General features: G+C 39.8%; 1 protein-coding gene across 1 annotated transcript in view; it reads left to right on the top strand.

Annotated features, from left to right (window-relative positions):
* EHD4 (EH-domain containing 4) overlaps positions 1-22,693 on the top strand; it is a 114,046-nt gene that overhangs the window by 8,173 nt on the left and 83,180 nt on the right. The window contains exon 2 of the mRNA XM_006882983.1: positions 21,643-21,819. Within this exon, the coding sequence (XP_006883045.1) occupies positions 21,643-21,819 (177 nt within the window). The remainder of the gene's footprint in view (positions 1-21,642; positions 21,820-22,693) is intronic.

Genomic DNA, 22,693 nt, shown 5'->3' on the forward strand with positions numbered 1-22,693 from the left:
CAACAACAAACAACAATTAAAACAATGAAGCTCTGTCTCCAAATAAAATTCTATCCACAGGTATGGGGATTCATAGTCTAACATGTTGAGGCGTCGGGGGAAGAGACACAATTAATAGTATTCCACCTGTTGAGCCCCCAAATTTATGTCCTTTGCACCTGAAGACACATTCACCCTATCACATCATTTCCAAAGTTTTTACCTATTTCATTGTCAACTCCAAGGTCTAAAGTCTTCTAAATCAAGAATGGATGAGATGTAGGCATGTTCTATCTGGGATAAAATTCCTTTCCACCTGTTGATCTATAAAATCTGGGATAAAAATTATCTGCTTCCATGGTACAATGGTGGAACAGACATAGGGTAGGCATTTCTTTTCCAAATAGGAAAAATTGGAAGGCAAAAAGGATTCAGGGATGCCAAACAAGTCCAAAACCTAGCAGGGAAAATGTTATTAGCTTTTAAAGTCTCCGTTTTCCAGGCTCATCTGGAGAATGACTCTCTTCTCTAGACCCTCTGCCCTGGGCAAAAGTCCCACCTTCCAGGTCCATTGGGAGAGTAACCCAGTCCCTGGGGAGTGGGTGGCCCTATTATCCTGGTCCACTTGAGTGGTGACCCCATCTCTATGATCCTAAATAACTTCTATCTCTTAGTATACTAGAATACCACTTGCTTCCTTAATTTAGTCTGGTGGTCCCAGTTTCCAGGCCCAATGAAATAGCAACCCAAGTCCCCCAACTTTGGATGCCCGTCTCATTCTCCTCATCCATTAGTTTATTACCCCCGTTCCCTCAACTTTGAGCCACTGCCCAATAAATTATCATAGCTCTCACCTAAATGGCAGCCTCATCCTTTGGACTTGATTCAACTTTCTGAAACTGAGGACGTGGCAGCTTTGCCACCCTTCTGACCATCCCACTGATCACCAAATTGTTCCTGAGATACTACCCTCCTTACCTTGGAAGACAATAGTTGCTGGCAACGAAGTAGCTTCTTTGGCCCGTTTCCTACCTGTAGAATTCCAGGAGACAGACAGCTCTTCTTCATTTAGTTCAATCTCTGTTTCACAAAGAGATTATTGTCACGCTTATTGATTAGATCCCTTAGTCACAGGCCTAATCTCTTTAACAGAAAATTAATGTAGCCACACCCTTGGTGAAAACTTCAGGATATACCTTTATAGTTTGTATGACCAAAATTTATAGCTGTTTATGGTTTGTATGACATGTTCTTAAAGTTTATATGATACATCTTTAAATTTTGTTTTCATTTTGCCTCTCTAGATTTAGGGATGAATGTCTCTACACTATATGTAAGCAGCATTAAGAAATCATATCTTCACAGTTTTGCTCAGAAATTTCCACAGCCAAATATCTTAGTTTATCACTTAAAAGTTCTTTCCATAAAACATTGGTGCATGATTCAGACAAGTCCTTTGCCACTTTCTAAAAAGGACAACTCTTTAAAAAAACAAAAAGGACTACTCTTCCTTTAGTATCAAGTAACATATTCATCATTTCCTTTCATGTTCCAGGAACTGTTGGATGTTTAATGTCTATATTTATAGTAAAATTATGCTCTTGGTAACTGAAGCTGTCCCTATAACTCTCAATTTTTTTCTGAACTGTCTAGTGTTCATAATTCTACCAACAGTGTTTTCAAGGCAATTTAGGCTCGTGCTATCAGGTAATCAGTTTCTCTAGCATCTATCTATTACCTAATTCCAAAACCATTTTTACATCTTAACTACGTATAAGAGTAACACCCACTTCCTGGTAACAAATTCTGTCTTAATATCCTGGTAACATAACATAACTGTAACATAAATACTACTGCTGTAACATAAATACTATAAGTGGGTGGTTTAAATAACAGGAATTTCTTTTCTCATGGTTCTGGGGCTAAAAATCAAATAAATCAATGCCTTGACTCTGGATTCCTTGTTGGTTCCTTTGAGATCCTCACATAGTGTTTCTCTTCCCCTGTATAAATGGGCTGATTCTCGATGTCTAATGGGCTTATTCACATCTGGGAAGGAATTAGACTGCAAACCCATCCCGCTCCGGTGCACCCTAATTAACAAAGCATAGAACACTGTTTCCACACAGGATTTTATTTACAAGTGACAGTGGTGTATACTGTCAAGTCGGAACCATTCGATAGCTGACCCTCCTGCAGAGCAGTTGGTGGATTCAAATCACACATCTTTGGGTTGCCAGTGCAATTCCTTACCACATAGTCACTAGAGCTCCTGAGTCTTCAAGTGTAGAGATTAGTATGTCAACATATTTTTTAAAAGACACAGTTTAAAACACCCAGAAAAAAGGTAGAAAAAGTGCAGCAGTGAATGAATGGAAACCCAAAATCTCTGTAAATGTTCATTAAAATTAATAAAATTTAATTTTAAAAAAGAAGGTAGAAAAGATGAGCACATGAGAAAAGTAACCTCATTGACTTGGACTCTGTAGCAGCCAAAGAAGCTCAGATGCTGAGCTTGGCCAGGCTTGCATCCAAATTTAAGGAAAACAGATTTGGAGATTTGCTTAGAAAATCCCTTGTGCAGCTGACTGTTTCTGTGAAGAGAAATGTGAGGCTTACCTAAAAGCAGTTCAAACTGTGTGATTGCAACTTCTGACTCCCTCCCATACCCCACCCTCTCATCATAGAAAATATATTCTGATGAGTAGAAAAGGGGAATGAATTACATTCAGGAAATCTTGTCAATTTTAAAAGGCAGAATCCAGGAAAATTGGGCAAAAGAAAGAAAAGACATTTAGATAAGAAAGAAAAAAATTAAATTCTGTCTTCTGACAGATGACATTATATATAGATAATCCAAAGAATACATGCAAAAAAATCCTATAGTACTAATAAAGATTTCAGGGTATAAAATCAGTTATAAAAATTATATTTCATTAACAATCACAAAATGAGAATGAAACTAAGGAAAACAATTCCACTTAAAATGACATCAGAAAGGATAAAATACCTAGGAATAAACAACTAAAAAGTGTAACACTTGTACATTGGAAACAACCAAATATTGACCTGAAAGACCCAAGTTAGTAGAAAGACTCCTTCCTTCATGAATCAGAACACTTAATATTGCTAAGATGACAATACTTCCCTATTCAAGAGATTCACTCAATTCCTGTTTAAATCTCAGCTGGCTTTAACAATTTTTTTTTCTAGAATAGTCAACAAAGCAATCTTGAAAAAGAATAAAGTTGAAAGACATTTCTTAATTGGTCAAGACTGCAGTACTAGCATAAAGACAGACATATATGATGAATAGGATATAGAGTTGAGAGCCCAGAAGTAGCACGTGTATTCATAGTCAATTTGATTTTTGACAGGATTGCCAAGATAATTCAATAGCGGAAAGAATAGTGGTCTCAAAAAATAGTGCTAACTGAATATCCACATGCAAAACGAATGCATAATGACGGGATATTGGGTAAAGATTTTTTGAGGGGTTTTGAAAATGTTCTAAAATTATATATTTATACAACTTTGTGACTATATAAAAGCCACTGAATCATTACTTTTAAAAGGTGAGTTTTATAATATGTTAATTATATCTCAAAAATAATATAAAACGGTAAGAGTACTCAAGGACAAAAGTCTTGTCCTACTTCACATGGGTATGTATTAATGTACAATTGCATTTCAAGTTGAAATAAAATTAAAAAAAAAACAAAAGCCTACATAATACAAAATAATCTCATCTTCCAATACTAAGTATTCGTGACTTAATTTCCACTGTTCTGCAATTAGCGTTAGGCAAGTAATTTCTGCATTATATGCAGTACTTTAAAATAAAAATAAATGCCAGGGGGAAAGTAGTAATAAGCTAAAAGAACACAGAGCAAAAGGGGTAAGGAAGCACCAGTAGCCACTGCACAATACCTGTGTGTTTTCCTTCTGTGTATTCATGTCAGTATGTAAGCATGTACATTCTTCATAACACTTAAAGTAAGTTGATGAAATCAAGGTATGATAAATGTTTCTTTTAAGTACAGTGCTTCATGAAATGATTGCATTTTAAGACTTTAAATATCTTCATTTTAATATAGTGTTTAATATGGGAGAAAGAGACAAGAGGTCCGCATACAAGAGTATAAACAAGGTGAAGAGTCAGGAGCTGGAATGAGGGCTCCGGTAAAAAAAGTGCCTCAGACAAGAAGAAGAAATAAAGAAACTTTGTAGGTATGATCTGAGCAAGAAAAAAGATTCAGGAAGTGATATTATGGGGCTTTCTTACTGTAATATTAACAGAAAGTATAATTACCCAACTATTTTGCTTCCTCCTTTTCTGTCAGAGAAAAGGGCACAAGGATGGTAGAAAGGAGCCTGGACGTGAGTTAAATAGGAGTTAAGACCCCAGGGATGGAGAATTCTCCCAGAGCCTGGGACAGGAAAAGTTCAGTGAATTTCTCAGTGGACAGATGGTTGGGAAGTAGGTAAGTAGAAAGAATTTGCAGTTGCTCTCGAAGAAGTGCTCAGTGATTTTTAAGAAGTTGTTAAGTATGTGAAAAGTGTCAGAAAGCTGGCACATGTTCTAAGTTTTAAAAAAAAGATGGAAGTCTTTCCTTCGGTCTCTCGATAAGATTCTAAACCCAGATTTTAAAGAGAAAAGAAGTGAAGACATTGACTGAGAGACAGCCTGGTTTACCAAATTCTACAGATTATCTTTTAGGAATTTGATTAGGGAAACATTATAGGCCCAATTTGGTATTTCTTATCAACAACCTAACAACAACAACAACAACAACAACAATTGCATAGTAAACTAAAAAAGCCTACAATACGTTAATTCCAACTCTTAGCAACCGTTCATTGGTTTCCAGTACTATAAATCTTTATGAGAGGAAATGGTCCATCTTTCTCCCACAGTGTGCTCAGTGGATTCAAACCACTAGTCTTTGGGAAGGTAGCCCAATAGGTAACACGTTAATACCACTGGGGCTCTAATCTACATGGTCAACTCACAACTCAACTCTTTTGTCATTGAGTCATAATTGAATCATTGCTGACCCACCAGTAGGTTTTCAGAGATTATAAATGACATGATGAGAGACTGCCTATCTTTATCCCATGGAACAGCTGGTGAATTCTAACTGACCACTTTTGAATTGGAAATTCAATTCCTTACCTTCTAGTCCACCAGTGTTCCGTATTCAAGTTGTTGTTGTTTTTAGGTGCCGTTGAGTCGTAGACGACTCATAGCGACCCTATGAACAAAAGGCCTGAGCACTGTTCGTACATAGAGTTTCAGGAGGCAAGCCATTTCGGAAGTGGATGTTGCTCCTGCTTCCAGGCTTGATTTAGTCGGGAAGCTCCAGCCAACACTGTCCATCATGGGTACCCATTACCAATTCAAGGGGTAGAGTCCCTGAAAATCATATTCTACTGTGCTTTTGCAGATCTCTTTGAAACATTTATATATATTTAATTTTTTAAGAAGAAAATAAACTGTTTATAATATATAATACTCATAGGCCTTATTATTCACTTATTCAAATAATATTTGTTATAAGGATAGGCCCTGCTATCACAGAACATAAAGTTTCATGGGGAATATGGGAAAGACTCAACAGGCCGTTACAGCTCTGAGTAACAAGGGCTGTGATATTGGAGGCCTAGGGTGGGATAGGGGCATAGGAGGAACCTCTCGTCAGGCATGGTGGTTGGATAAGGTTTCTCTGAGGATACAATCTGAAAGCTGATCTCTGAGGCATTAGCCAGAATTAGCTGGCAGAAGGGGCCTGGAGAGATAGGGAGGGGAATTGTCAGGATGACACCTCGCTCTCTTGAGGTAACTGGGTGAGTGGTGGAGTCAGTGAGGTGGAGACCCAAGAAGAAGAAGAGCAGGCACATAATTGTGAATTTATAATTGTGTTTAAGGAACCATGGTGACACAATGGTAGAATGCTCATCTGCTAACCAAAAGGTTAGTGGTTCTAACCCACCCAGTGTCCTGGCAAATCATAACCTGTGAAAATATAGCCTAGGAATCAGTAGGCCAGGGTGGCATGGGCTAGTACTGTGTCACATGGGGTGTCTATGAATCAAAATTGGCTCAGTGACACCTCACAACAACAAATGTTGTATTTAAGTAGGTACCCAAAGACACTCACAAGCATGTTGGACATAGGGATCTGGAGCTCAGTGGGAATTCTGGGTTGATGCACTGGTTTCACAGTGTCAGCATTTAGTACTTAAGATCTGGGGAATAGGTAGGCAAAGATGGGGCCAGGAAAAACAGTGACATCTGTAGAGCATCTAGAGGAACTTGTGAAGCCACTAGGGGAAGTAGCTGGAAAAGTTGGAAGAATGCCAGGGGAGCAGGGATGCTCAGAATTAAAGGCTCTTGGTGGCAAATGGCAGATCCAACTGAAAATGGTTTAAGGTAAAGAAAAAAACAAAGGTGAAACTAATCAACCCAAAATGTGCTGGTTGCAGGCCTGGCTAGGTGCAGAAATCCAACTGATGTTGCCAGGACACTGTCATTTGGCTCCCTTCTCTGGTAGTAAGTTGCCGCTGTGGATGAGCAGGTGGACATCTCTAATTCCAGACCATTCTGCCAGTTCTCTAGCCCACGGAGGGTGGTCCGCCATCCATACCATATGGACAAAGTATTGGGGAGGGTGGTATCTCAAGATACTGTGTGGGAAAAAAGAAAAAGGAAATGCATAATGAAACAACAGAGGACTCCAGTAGATGCCAGGGAAGGAGAGGGGATGTTCAGACACTTCTGGGAAAAGGATTGAAATAGAACCAGTGGATTAGTAATCAGGAGGCCAGGGTGACATGAGTAAAGCTGTGTCAGGAAGTGCTGGTGATGGAAGCCAGGTGGTGGAGGATCAAGATGTGACAGGTGAGGATTCCAATATAGAAAACTCTCAGACACCAGGCCCTCAAAGGGACAGGAGTCACTTCCTGATCACCGGCCTTAAGGAGCTTCTGTTAAAGGTGAGCATGACCTTAGCATAGAGGTTACAAGTTGAGGGAAGGGTGACAGAGAAGGAGCAGCTAAAGTTTCCAAAGGCTGAGAGGAGACAAGGCATGGAGAAAGGATTCTGAACAGGGAGTGGTGCTCCTGAATAGGTGAGGGTGTGGCCTTGGCTGCTGCTTCTGGTTCAACAAGACACTGCAGGTCATGCTTGTCCACTTCTTACATCACTTACCTGACAAGCTGCAACCAAATGTCAGAGGATTAGGAGAAATATATATGGGGGAAAATCAGAGAATTCTTTAATGCACATTTTGACATTTACTTCTAAAAGGCATTTCATATATTTTCCAAACCCTTAGAAAAGTATAACTAGCAAAACATGGTCCCTGAATCTGGCTGTGTTAGAATCACCTGGAGATCTCTTGTAGCATTCTGCAGGACTTCATCCCAGGCCTTATATATTAGAATTTCTGAATGAGGTTTTAAAAAAAATCCAATATTTTAAAGATATATCATCTCCCAAAGTGATCTTCTTTTTGCAGCCTCTACCAGGAAACATTTAATAGCCATTGATAGATAAAAGTTCAGTTAGTAGAATCCTGACAGTTGAACCATCCAGAAAAAGGTCCACTTCGACCTAAGAGGCTATTCCTGCTGGGCCTTCCAGAATCTGCTCACATCTATAGCAGTGACTTTACAGGATGACATAGAAGTCAGGAGGTTAAACTGGAGATTATATAGTGAATTTAATAAATTTTCATGTAATGTGAATTTTTCTTGCCATGAAGAATATTTTTTCTTGACACTAGTCTTCGAAAATAACTTTAATGACTTCATCAGATTCTACTGTATAGCTTGAAACATTTCAATTGTTTCTAATTTTATGCTGTTGTGCATAATGCTGTGACATTGTTGGCCATAAATCAGTTATATTCATGATATTTTGGTCTCCTCTTCTGTTGCATATTTTATTGTATTGGAAAGTAGGCACCCATATGAATCTTCTATTTTTAATAGTAATGCCTTTGTTATTTCACCAAAAGGTACCGTGTTGTGGTTGCTGTCTGCTGTCAAGTCAAAACCCACTCATCACTGGCTTTCAGAAGCTATAAATAACACTAGAGGAGATTGCACACCTTTCTCCTGCAGAACAACTGCTGGATTTGTACCTCATGCCTTTAAGTTGTCAATAAAACTTCTTATCCACTAGGCCACTTGTTGTTGTGTGCCATCAAGTCAGAACTGACTCATAGCTGACCCTCCAATGAGTTTTCAGAGTCAGTAAATCACATGGGAGGAAATTGCCCATCCTTCTCCTTTGGAGCAGCTGGTGGATTAGAACTGCATGCCTTTGGGATTGCAGCGCAGTTTCTTACCAGTAAGCCACCAGAGCTCCTTACTAGGCCACTGTTGTTGTTATTGTTGGGTACCATCAAGTTGGAACTGAACCTCCAGCAGATTTTCAGACACAGTAAATCACTTAGGAGGAGATTGTCCATCCTTCTACGGAACAGCTGGTGCACTCAAACCATGTGCCTTCGGGATTCCAGCACGGTTTCTACTAGGCCAGTAGAGCTCCCTAAAGATGCCAAATGAGGTATTGTATTAATATTTTCTAATTTAATCACATTAGTCTTCCACTAATTTTGAGAGAGCTCCAGTGACCTAGTCCTAGGGAGTTGAACTGCTAAACCAGAAACTTCACCTCTCTGGTGGTTCAAATCCAGCAGTAGCTCCAAAAACAAAAGATGGGCAGTCTCCTCCCACGCAGTTTATAGTATGAGAAACCTGGTGGAGAGTCAGCCATTCATTGGTTCTAGTTTAATGGCAGTATAAGACAGATTTTTAAAGAGTTTAATTTGAAAAATTAGAAAATGTTTATAAAAATCCATTTGAAAAATGATACAAAATTATATTAGTATGAATATTGAGTTTTATTAAGTACCCTTTTATCCTTCCCCCCACAACCACGTGTGTTCTGTGGAATTTAACTTGAGAGATTATTGATGAGTGTTCCGTTAAAAGTTCCATGGTCAGATAACTTTGGGAATGCCCTGTTGTATAATCTCCTTGTGAAGATTTACAATACTCCTAGATCCAAAGCTTTTACAAACCCAAATTATGTTGTCAGATTCTTAAACTGCAAGTCATAACACAGAAATCCTTAGTAAAGACTGAAGAACAGAACTGTAAAAAATGAGGAAGTGTGTTGCCTTGGATTCCTGTAAGCTTCCTCTGCTTTTCTTCTTCTTTTCCTTCATTTTTTCTTCCTGGAACTGTTGTGGAAGATGAAATGGCAACAGGTAGTGGCAGGAAGTTAGACTGAAGCATGCTTTAAACCCAGCTCAGCCCTAAGTCGTTTAAATTCCATTCATAGCTGGAAAATGGAGATGTGAAAAATCTTCACCTAGCAAATTCCATTTTCTTGGTTGAGCAGACTAATTTCTATTTCCTTACTAGGTACAGCAGTTTTCAAATGTGGGATTATTTGAACTAGCAGATCTGTGACATCACATCAGTGATTTAACTAAAAGAAATATAAAAAAGAAACTAAAATTTTGTTTTCACACTTAAGGAAGATATGAAAACTAGAAGGGAAGATAGGCTCAATTTACTTTTCTAATAACTCAGAGAAAGTTAAATCCTCAAAGTAGCTGCAATGTGTGTTTAAGAATATTTATCTCACCTTTATTTATAACACTAGGAAATGGGTGTAAAAAACATTGAGATTGGCTCAGGATAGAGCAGGATCAGAGTTATTGTGCATAGGGCTGCTATGAATCGTAGTCAATTTGACAGCACTTAACAACAAGAAGAAATGGGAAGCTATTTAAAATACCCAAGGTCAGGAAATAGCTAAATTAATACATATTCACAATAGAGTATTATGTGGCCATTAAAAACAGTTTTAAAAGATTTTTTTTGTATGTTAAGAAATACAGCTGTGAAATGATTCAAACATTTTGATCAAATGGCTAGATAGAAACTCATCAAAATTCTGTAAGTGGTCATTACTCTGTACGTATGTAGGCTTGCATCAGTTAGTTGACTTGTAATAAACACTATTTTCTGCTCTTTATGATAATCATGCCTGCACCAAAGATAGAGAAAATTGAATGATAAATGTAAATGTGAAGTGCATTATTAATTATACAGTTTGATTTCAGAGTGATCTGTCATTTGATGGTATCTAGAAATAGTGGCAGTGGTGGTAGTTATGTGTGATTAAGTCAGAATCAACTCATAGATGACTCTCCAGCAAGTTTTCAGAGGCTTTAAATTCTAGAGGATATTGCCTTTCTCCCACAGGTCATCTAGTGAATTCAAACCATTTGCCTTTGGGTTGACACCATAACTCTTTATTCACTGTCACTAGAATTCCTTATTTTTTATAAAACTAATGTAATAATGTTTGATTCTCATATCTCACAGTATTGAATATGAAGAGAGGTTAGAGTAAAGCATTTTGAAAAACATTGTTTTCATTTTCACAGCAAATGAGAGCTGAAGCTTTTAGGTTCCTTTCCTTGTGAAATTGTTGTTAATGTGCTGTTGAATCACTTGGGACTCATAGTGACCCTATGTACAATAGCTCTGATCCCAGCTCTAATCTTGAGCCAACCTCATTTTCTCTGGCACAACTATACCATTACCCAAGTCATTGAGTCATTTCATCTCATCCAGGGTCGTCCTCTCTTGCAATGTCCCTCCACCTGCCCAAGCATGATATCCCTCTCCAAAGATTGGACCCTCCCTGCAACATGCCTAAAGTGTGACAGAGCTTCAGAATCCTTGCCTCCAAGGAGCAACCTGGTTTCACCCTTTTCAGTACGAACCTATTTGTTCTCTTAGCAGTCCATGGTAGTATATTTAATACTCTTCTCCACCATCACAACTCAGATGTGTCCTAGAGAAATACCAAACCCCAAAACCAAAACCACTGCTGTTGAGCCAATTCCAACTCATAGCAACCCTCCTTTCAGTTTCCAAGACTGTAAATCTTAATGAGAGGCAACTGATCATCTTTCTCCCCCACAGTAGCTTGTGGATTCAAACTGCTGCTCTTTTGATTAGCAAAGCAACACACTGTCCCATTGTGTGAGCATTTCCTATACTTATTATAGATTGAAATATGCTAACATTCGTTATGATTTAAAAATAAGGAAATAAAATAGTTTCTCTACAGAGTACAAAAAAGTTGTACTTCATATTATGGGGTTTTTTTTATCTTCATTTGGCATTTCAGTAGCACTCTAAAATAATTAAAATGACTGTTGGGGTTTATTTTTATGCCCTTTAAAAGTGTTTGAAATCATAACAGTGAATTGACCCTCACATTCTAAACATATGCTTGTCATCTATAAGCCATTTCTCTCTATGTTGCTTTGAGACTTGAAAAGCAACATTTATAAACCCAAACCTCATTACTCTTAAGTCAATTCCAACTCATGGCAACCCTCCGTTAGTTTTCTGAGACCATAAATCTTAATAGGAGGAGACTACCCATGGTTCTCCTTTGGAGCACCTGGTGAGTTTGAGCCACTGACTTTTTAGTTAACAGCTCAAGACATAATTCACTGTACTACCAGAGTTCTTTAATGCCCATCCAAAAATCCAAAAACAATAAAAACAAAACAACCAATCCAAACTCATTGCCAATAAATTGGTTCAAACTCGTGTGACCCTTCATCAGCAGAGTTACCAAGACTGTAAATTTTAACAGAAGATTTCCCCTCTTTCTCTCAAGGAGCCACTGGTGAATACAAATTCAGTCATTTGAGTTATTAGTACAACTCACTATGGACTGTGCCACCAGACTTCCCTTAATGTTAATAAAATACCCCAAATATGTGTGGTGTTGTTGTTGTTGTTATGTGCTATATCGTTGCTTGTGACCCATAGTGATCGTAGGTACGCTAGCTCTGAGCTCTGTCCTTTCCTGAGCCAATTTCACTGTCTCTGACACACTTGCCCTATTTCTCCAGTCTCTGTGCTTACTTAATTACTGAATACTCATTACAAAGTCTTACACTTAAGAAGTAAAGAGAGCAGTTGAATAAAAATGTAGGTTCCAGTAGCAAATTGGAGATTCTTTGCATTTCAAGAGAAATTTTTTAAAAATGAAAGCCAGTTTGAACAATTTTTTAAAGATACCTTACATTTATGTATTTGTTATCATTCACAGTGCATGTTGCTACTGTCACTCTCACTTGAGACCAACAGCCTTGGAATTTCAATTTAGAGAAGATGTGACCCTGATAGCACAGTGGTTAAGTAGTCGCTGCTAATAGTTTGAATCCACCCAGTTAGTCAGTGGAGAAAGATCTGACAATCTACTCCTGGAAGGATTAAAGCCAAGAAAACCCTATGAAGTTCACCTTTGTCACATGGGTCACTACAAGTCAAAATAGACATGACGACACTTAACAACAGGCGTTCTCTAAGGACCAGCAGGAAATCTTAAGTTCAAATTTTGATGTCCCCACTCACTAGCTGTATAAACACAGATAAGCCAAGTAACCTATTTGAGTGTTAATTTCCTCATCTGTACGATGGGGATAAAAATAGTGCATACCTCAAAAGATACTTGGGATAAATGAGAGAAACCATATAAAGACCTTAGCATCTAAACAAATCTTAAAATATCACTAAAAATCTTAGTGGTTTCCTCCCTATTATATTGTAAGCACACGTGTAACAGTAAAAAACTCAAACTATGTAGACAATTCCCAAGAGAGACAAGGTTCACATCTAGAATTTGTTTTTAATAAGAAACAACTGACAGAGAACTACCAGAAATTCAAGCTAGGTTTAGAAGAGGTTGTGGCACTAGAGACATTATCATAAATCTTGGCAGAAAACAAAGAGTATCAGAGGAATGTCTGTCTGTGTTTCATTGACTATGCAAAGGTATTTGACTATGTGGATCACAACAAATTGTGTCTAACCTTGAGGAGAATGGGAATCCCAGAACACTTGATTTTGCTTATGCAAAACCTATTCTTAGACCCTTATTGTGTCATAGGGTCGCTATGAGTTGCAAGCGACTCGACGGCACATAACAACAACAACAACAACAACATACTTAGACCAGGAAGCAGTCCTCAGGAAAGAGCAAAGAAACACTGCATGGTTCAAAGTCAGGAAAGATGTGTGTCAGGGATGCATCTTGTCTCCATATATTTTCAATCTATATGCAGAACAGATCAAGAGGCGGAGCTTTATGAGGAGGAATGTGGCATCAGGATTGATGGAAGTATCATCAACAACCTACATTATGCAGATGACACAACCTTGCTTGCTGAAACTAAGGATGATCTGAAGCACTTGCTGCATAAGGTCAAGGACTTATTTCTTGGAGACATAAGTCTTGGAGAGGTCAAAATCAAGTTTCACCTTGCAGGCTAGGATTTTGAAGCTCTGTCTCACATAATTTGAGCATGTGGCGGGAAAGACCAGTCTTTGGAGAAGGACATCATTCTTTGAAGGGTGGAGGGACAGCACAGGAGAGGAAGACCCTAGATGAAATGAATTCATATAGTAACTGGGGTAATGGGGTTAGGTAGGTGTGTCAGAGTCACTAGCTCAGGACAGGGCAGGTTTCAGAGCTGTTGTACAAAGGGTCTCTATGAGTCGCAGGTGAAAATATTGTGCTGGTATATGTTAAGAGACCTTATTTTTTTTCACTGTCTTGAGATTTTATCTCTCCCCATGTTGTCACAATGAAATTTTTCCCCCCAATGAAAACAAAAACCTAGCAGTGAGAGGAAAAAACACATCGTCTGCAGACATCCTTGCATCATAGCATCTCCTTGGCAACAACTCAAAAGATAAGAACCTAGGGGACAGTGAATTTATGTTGATGGCAGAGAAACAGGAGAGTGAGAATGGTTACACAACATGAAGGATATCACTTAAGCTAAATGTAGAAATTGTTAGATGTGTTTATGTTTTGCTGTGTGTATTCTCAACAACAAAATAAATATAACGTTCTTTTTTGAAATCAGCTCCTCGGACATAGACTGAGTTTGGCAGCCATTGTCCTAGGAGCTACTGAAACGAGCTGAACTGTGACACTTATCAGGAGAGGACTTGGAGATGTCAGGTCTCAGATCCTCCCATCACTTCCTCCCCACAGCTGTTTGGAGTCCAAATGTCTGTGTCTTTTTATGTTGATGGCTTGGCTCTGACTCTTGGGGCAATCACCAGAGTTGGCAGGCCTCTCTGAGAACACAGGAACAGGGGAGTAAGGTGGGGCCAAAGACAGAATCAAGTCTGTAAGGCACAGGATGCGGTGGAGTGGGCTAATCGGCTCTGAATCACGATGGATTATTTTCTGTAGTCTTCCTGTGGCCTCTTGCTCCTTCAAATTCTTGTTACACAGATAGCACCACAGAGTCCCTAGAACTTGTACCTTTGGGAATGTCTCTGAGATCTCAAAAAACCATGCAGGTTTGTCACAATTTATCATCTCATGCATGCTGTGGTGTGCTGAATTACCCCTTGTGCAACATACTTCAGAAGGGTTTCCTCAGACTCTTGCTTTTAATTTTAACATTGTTGTTTTTTAAGTGTCATCACTGCAGCTTCATTCTTTTCCTGCCAGACAGTGGGTTCCTCCCTTACTGCAAGGAGATGTGCCTGCTTACCCAGCAGTGTGACCTAGTGTACGTGAGTTTCAGCACTTCCCCAGTGTAGACATTCCTCCAGGCCATCTACCCAGACAGCATGTAGTATTTTTTTTTCTGTTATTGCCTTTGCTTTGGAATTGACTCATAGCTGGACCTCTATTGGGTTTCCAAGGCTGTAAACTGCCTGGGAGGAAATTGCCCATCTTTCTCCCTTAGCTCTATCATCCTGAGAGTTTACCAAATAAATAAAATCTTCCAACTCAAACAAGCAAAGAATAAATTTAAAAAAAACTTCATTGCTCTCAAGTCAGAACTGATTCATAGCTGACTCTCTGTTGGATTTCCATAGTTGTAAATTATATGGGAGGAGATTACCAATCTCTCCCACAGAACCACTGGTGGGCTCTAACTGCCAGAGAGGTGTGGCCTTCCAGTTACGAGCACAGCTCCCCGAAGACTGGTTTATGCATTTAACTGGTCCAGCAGCTGCAATGATGGTATTCTTGGCTCAGTAGTAAAATCCCTGATTTCCATGTAGGAGGCCCAAGTTTCATTCTGGCCAACACACTTCACATACACAACCACCACTCTTCTACCAGTGGACACTTGTATGTTCTCATGATTCTGGACAAGTTTCAGCAAAACTTTAAGACTAAAACAAACTAGGAAGAAAAGCCAACTTTCTATTTACAAGATTCAGTCAATGAAAATGCAGTTTTCTTCTATTAAGGATGACAGTACAACAGCTAGAATAACCATGAGTGAGGGATTATAGGGGGTCAAGGTTATAGGCCTTAGCCTGATTTTAGCCTTGGCCAGGAAAGACAAACTCCCAGGTTCCAAGTCTAGTATAGCAAGAGTGACCAACAATGAGTTACTTTTCTACTCTAATTCTCAGTTTCTTCATCTGTAAAAGTAAAAAATCAAATGACTCAAGCAAGTAAGCCTAAGAAACTTCTTGTTGTATACCACCAAGTCAGAACTGACCCAGCAGAGTTTCAGAGGCAATAAGTCTCACAGGAGGAGATGATCCATCTTTCTTCCATGGACCGTCTGGTGGATTTGAACCATGTGCCTTCAGCTTTATAGTGCTGCTCTTTGTCACTAGGCCACCAGAGCTCTCTGAAAGTCATGGGGACTCTAAATTTCTAATGTCTTCCAGCAAATGAAAATCCATTATAACAGTGTGTGTGGACCCACCAGTCATGTTAACAGTAGAGGTGAAGGGAGAGGCACCACAAACCAATGAATGGAATGAACAGAGAGGACTCCCAGGAAAGATATGCCATCTTGGATAGTGACTTAGAGAATGGGTAGACTAAGTAGTAATGATCATGGGATGTAATCCTCCACCAGATAAAGGAACGACATAAAGTAAGAGAGCAAGAAGTAGGTCCACCAAAGGGCAGCAGGAGAGCCCAGGCTGAAAGATAGGAGAGAGCAACTTGTGGAAGGCCCTAAGCATTATGGAATTTTAAAATTTGCTAATGTGATATGTCTCTAAGTGGTTACTACTATGATAATGAGATTAAACATTGAATTTTGCATTTTTATTCTCCCTTAGAGGAGAATAAAATACTAAGCAAATAAGTGATATAAGACAAAGATAATACAGTAACTCAGTTAATGACTGGTTGCTCATTCTTTCACTGTGTTTAGGACTTGGAGATTCTATGATTTACCAAGGTCACAGTTCAGGGGACACGTTTGTTTCAAACTCTCGCATTTGTAGAATGCTTCAGAAATAATTATTTGTTAAGAGTTCTATCTTGCAGGGTTGCTGCTTAGGAAGCTCTTGCTTCTAATACAGTATGAACTTGTAAGAAGGAAACACCTGCTCTTCTTTTTTGTTTTTTAATTCTGTCTCCTCCATCACCACCCATCCTCAACTTTCTGGTCCTCCCCTCCCCCACTTGGATCCTCATACACGTTCTATAATAATGGTCTTATACAGTAGTTGTCCTTATAGGACTGAGTTAGTTCACTCAGCATAATGCTCTCCAGTCCCTCCCAAGTTAGGTAGTGATTTACAAAATCATTGCTTCTGGGTGCTGCGTAGTATTCCATCATCTGAATGTTCTCTAATTTCTCAATCCATTCGATTGTGGTTGGACATGTGGGCTGTTTCCATGCTCTTGTGATGGTGAATAATGCTATGAACGTTGGTTTACAAGTCTCCATTTGTACATCAGTTCTCATTTTCTTGGAGTATATTCCAAACAGTGGAATTGCTGAGTTATATGGAATTCCCATGTTCAACTTCTTGAGGGAATACCAAACTGCCTTCCAGAGTGGTTGTATCATTTTACACCACAGTGTATAAGAGTTCCTATCTCCCTACATTTTCTCCAGCATTTGTTACTTACTGTCATAGTAAACTTTTCCACTGCTACTGGAGTGAGATGGTATCTCACCGTGGTTTTGATTTGCATCTCTCTTATTGTCAGTGATTTTTATCATTTCTTCATGTGTCTGTTGGCCATCTGAATATTTTCCTCTGTGAAAAGTCTTTCCATGTCTTTTGTCCATTTTGTAATTGTACAATCAGTCTTTTTCCTGTGGAATCCCTGTAGAACTCTGTAAACTTTTGATGAGACCCTTGTCTGAAATGGTATTGCCAAATGGTTGGGTTTTTTTCCCCAGTATGTAGGTTTACCTACTCTTCTCTAAGCAAAATTATGTCATCATTTTAATTATGATTTTTATTATAATTCAGGCTTTTCATTAAAACCCTCCAATCACTCCCCAAAGGAGTACATTTATATAAATGAAATATCAAAGTGATTCAGGCACTCCCTGGTAGTGATCATCTGACTTGCACTCTGGTTACAGATGAGCTGAAGCCTCCTGTTTTACTTGAGCATTCAGATGCCCTTCCACATCACCTGCAAACCCAGACCCCCCCCTCACTATGGCCTGGAGTCCTGAGGGTTCTTTGCTTGCCCACCTGGACTCAGTGCTATATTTTAAGGAGAAACTCACCACTGAGCTCTCCACCAGAACACATCTGCTCAGTTCTTGTCTGGTTCACCTGTTTATTGGTTTGTGTGACCTTTCACAGGCTGTCTCCACAAGCTAGCCGTTGCTGTTAGAGCTGATGTGATGGGAAAGTGTCCATTGTGCTTCAGGCCAACCCTCAGGCCTAACCTTTTTTTGTGCTTTGGGAGCCCTGGGCATTACATGGAGCCTGGTAACTGGCTGCTGACCACCCAAGGCCCTGTGCTTTTCCCTCCTTGTCTCCCCTTTCTCGGTCTCTCTGCCACAAGTCAGGCCATGGAGTGGAAATTGGGCTGGATGTGGGAGGGGGCTGGGATGTTAGACTCTGAATTTTAGCTTTGCTGATGAACAGCTTCCGGAGTGGCTGAGTTTCCAGTGTGACTGTAGTACCTGAGTTCCACATGTATGTGTACACGGGAATCCACACGTTTTGTATACTCTGTATGTGGTAGAGTTGCACTGAACATCAGATGACCTCACCATAGTTTTCAATAGTATCTCTAAGATTTGTGTAGAAGTTGGTAAGAATTTATAAACACTAACATTTCTGTTCTTAAGGATATATACTGTTGTTGGTTATTGCTTTGGTGGCATACAATCGAGTTAGAACGGATTCATAGCTAACCCTCCAGTGGGTTTTCACAATCAGTAGACCACATAAGAGGAGATTGCCCTACTTTCTCCCCTGGAGCAGCTCATGGATTTGAACTGCATACCATTGGGTTGACAGAACAATTCCTTACCACTATGCCCCCCAGAGCTCCCTACTCTAAATGTAGAGGACATATTAAAACATCCTATCTGCTCTGGGATTTCTGAACTTTAAAGAAACATAGAAATTTTGGGTTAAGTAGAAATTTAAAATTAAATTGGTGAAGGCTTAAAATACAGCTAAACAACCCTCATTTTATTTAGAGAAAACATAGCTCCAAATGATGGCTTAGTTATTCATTCTTTATGATGAAACAATTATGTTGAACATATGATAATTCAGATCTTTTCCTCTACTCATGGAAATACAGGTTTTGGATTTAAATTGGATCAGTTAGGACTTGCTAGACAAAGAGTTTATGGCAAATTGTATTATTAACTGTAGAAATGAGGAGCTGGAGAAAATTGTATAGATTTCTTCCCTTTGACCCTTTCACTCAGGAGAGGGATTATCTTTCTGGTAGGATAGGGACAGGCCCTGATCGTCTCATAGGGATTCTTTCCATCTCTGGTACCTGTTCAAAATCACTGTCAGCTGTTGTCTGAAAGTGCTGCATTTCCACATGTCACTTGATATTGAATGAAATCAGTTTCAGAATACTTCTTCTTCATGTTCTCCTTGGTTACAAAGGAAGAAAGATATAGTCTTTGTCTTCTCCTCACTCCTGCTCCCAATTCTATTTAGACATAGGCACACAAATAGGTTATTTATAAAGGAGCCTTCTTGGCACAATGGTTAAGCACTGGGATGCTAATCAAAAGGTTGGTGGTTCAAACTCATCAGCTACTCCATGGGAGAAAGATGTAACAGTCTGCTTTTGTGAAGATTACAGCTTTGGAAACTCTTTGGAGCAGTTATTTTATGCCCGTAGCATTGCTATGCTTTACAGTCAACTTGACAGTGGGTGTTTGGTGTTCCTGCATCACTGTTGTGCATCTGAGAGCTGAACAATGAATAAGGAAGACAGAAGAATTGATGCCTTTGAGTTGTGGTATAGCAGAAGAGTGCTGAAGAGCCCATGGACTTCCAAAAGAATAAACAGGTATGTCTTGGCGAAAGTGGAGCCAGAATGCTCCTTGGAGGCAAGTATAACAAATTTCATCTCACATATTTTGGGCATATTGCTAGGAGAGCCTACCTAAGAAAAGCAATGTTGTGCTTGAAAAGTCAGTGAAATAAAGGAAGATCCGCAGTGAGGTGGATTAACACTGTAACTGCAGTACTGGGCTCAAGATATCAGAAATTATAAGGAAAACTAAGAACAACATATCACAAGTACTCTTCCAGAAGCAAAGATAGTAAGACATCAGGTCACTTGCTTTGGGCACATTATCTGGAAAGATCAATTGCTAGAAAAGGATATAAAATTTAATAAAATTGTTGTTAGTGTGCCATTGAGTCAACTATGACTCACAGAGACTCTGAACAATGTCTCGGAATCATGCCTGATCTTGAACCAGCCTCACTGTCAGACACACTGACCTGACCCCATTGCCACAGTCACTATGTCACTCCATCTCACCCAGGATCTTTCTCTTCTGCTCTGTCCCTTCTCCCTTCCAAACATGATGTCCTTCTCCAAGGACTGGTCCCTCCTGGCAACATGCCCAAAATATGTGAGATGAAATTTGTTATACTTGCCTGCAAGGAGCAACCTGGTTTCACCCTCTCCAAGACAGACCTGGTTGTTCTCTTGACGATCCATGGTATGTTCAGTATTCTTCTAGAAGGTCATGAAAAATAAGGGGAACCAGGAATGCCAACCAGTAATGACAATGATGGGGGACTAGCAATATTTGTTGCATGTACAGTCACCATAAGTCAGAGCAACTTGACCGCAGCTAACAACATCAACATCGTATAAAAGAAACTTTGTGGGGACAGAAGGCCTCTGAATGGCTTCAGCTTAATGAAGAAAGCAGAATTGTGCCCTCATTCTCCTCTAACTTCTAGGCCCATCATGTCGACTAGGTCTCCTTTACCCTTGAATAAGAACCCTAGGAGAGGTTTGCTAAGACCGTTTTGTATGATTGTAGGTTACACTGTACTTGAGGGCACTCAGGCAAGGGGACACTGGGGATGTGGATAAGAAGTTGTGATCCCAACCCAAAGGCATGAAGTTCAAATCCACCAGCTGCTCCAGGAGAGAAAGATGAGCCATCTCCCCCTGTGCTATTTACAGTCTCTGAAACTTGCTGGAGGGTCAGCTGTGAGTCAGTTTTGACTTGATAGCAATGAATTGAATTGTTGAGCATCCTGCTTGCCAAATTGTGAACCTGGTACCGAGCTATATCTGCCTAGAGGAAGGCACATCTTTTTCTCTTATTTTCACTGACCATGGTGAGAGCTAATCTGGACCTCCTCTTTACCCTCCCCTCCATGTAGTAGTTGTTGAGTTGAGTACTGTCATGTCAGAACTGACCCATAGCTGACCCTCCAGTGCGTTTTCAGAGGCAGCTAATTGCACAGGAGGAGATTGTTCATCCTTTCCCTGCAGAGCAGCTGGGGGATTTGAACGCATGCCTTTGGGATTGCAGTGTAGCTTCTTACCAGTGGACCACCAGAGCTCCCTCAGTTCCTATCAGTTCAACTCTGACGCATAGCAACCCTGTGACCAACAAATGGAGACCTTACCCCATCTTGCCCCATCCTCATGGTCTCCACCATACTACCCACTTTCTTTTGAAAACTTAGCTTTTCTTACTTTCTTTGGAAATCACCTCCCACAGGCATGACTTTCAGGGACCCAAGGGTGCTGCAAAGTGAACAAGGGAGGATGTGTTGAATTAATTGAACAGTGACAAGGAAAGCAATTGTTCATTATTTCCTTCACTATGTACTGAGTGCCCACAGCGGGTAGACAAAGTGCAGGGAGCTAGAGATACATGTCTGGGACTAAGACGTGCACTTGCTGCAAGAGCCCTAAACACATAAATAGAATCTCAGTGATGATTTCCACAGTGCCTGGAGGGTCAGGTCAGGGAAGATGTGAGGGTGTTCAGGGACGCAGGAGAGGTGGCGGGGTGCCTCTGTCCTGGGATGCTGCATATTCTGCTGATGGAAGGAACCATAAGCAAAAAATTGCCGTGTTGAGAAGAGGTGAACTTATAGAAGACCCAGTGAATGCAGAGAGCCTGGCTTCTTCCACCAGGCTGCTTAGTCTGGGTGGAAAAAGATCCATACTTTTTTTTAACCCAAAAGAGTCAGACACCAGCCATTCTGTCTCTCAGGGGATTTTGTGTCTCAGTTTTTAAATAAATATATTTCACTTTTGTGACTGCAGGAAGCTTTTTGGCCTCTTGCTCTGTGACATGCTCATCTTTCTCCATTTCTCCTCCCACCAGGTACTTACTGGAGCAAGATTTTCCAGGCATGAGGATTGGCCCCGAGCCCACCACTGATTCCTTCATTGCTGTGATGTATGGAGAAACAGAGGGCAGCACCCCAGGAAATGCTTTGGTTGTGGATCCCAAAAAGCCATTTCGAAAACTCAGTCGTTTTGGAAATGCTTTCCTGAATCGGTAAGAACCAGCAAACTGCCATCTTTGGTCAGAACATTTAAACCATTTCTTTGAATTGTAACCAATTATGTGTACTGGTTCAATATCAGAACAGGACATGTCTGTTCTAGGAAAGAGAGAGGTTATAAAGAATACAGGTATTGTATTTAAATACTGTATTTGAAAGACACCTATAGGAAGTGACCATTTGAAACTGTTCTGTGTGGTTTCAGAGAGCAGTGCAAAGCCCTGGGATTAGCTGTGCATCATCAAGCTGGACAGTGTTAGGAACACGTTTCTAAGAATTTGAGCTGTGCAAAAATAAATCCAGTTTTCTAAGCAGTTAATGAGTTCTCCATCACTGGCAAGATAATATTTTTAACTTTTCATTGTGATCTTAATGAAAGTTTACAGAACAAATTTGTTTTCCACTGAGCAATTCATGCATGTTATGTTCCATGACATTAACTCCAGTCTCCACATTTCATGTAACAGCACTCTCCCCCCTTCATCCCTGTTTCTCATTCTGTTTGTCTTTCTTTCCTGGGTCTTCCTGCCATCTGAGCTTTATCCCTGGGCAAATACTGCCCATTGGATCTTGTATAGTTGATTGTTCTAAGGTATGTGCTCCTTTTCGACATTGTTTATCACCTTTCAGGCCTATCTGTTGTTCAACTAAAAATTAAGTTACAAGAGTAAATTTCCATTGTTTCAGGCTTGTAGAGTAGCCAACAGCCATAGTCCAGTCTCTAGTAGACCAGTAAGCCTGGTCTTTTTCTTTTTTTTAATTATTATTAAATTTTATTAGTTTTAATGAACATTTGCAGAGATTTTGGTTTTTCATTCATTCATTGTTGCACTGTTTTCTCTACCCTCCTCCCCAGTTCGTTCTTCT

This window comes from Elephantulus edwardii, unplaced genomic scaffold, assembly GCF_000299155.1.
Source record: "Elephantulus edwardii isolate Elephantulus edwardi_28Jun2011 unplaced genomic scaffold, EleEdw1.0 scaffold00026, whole genome shotgun sequence".
NCBI lineage: Eukaryota > Metazoa > Chordata > Mammalia > Macroscelidea > Macroscelididae > Elephantulus > Elephantulus edwardii.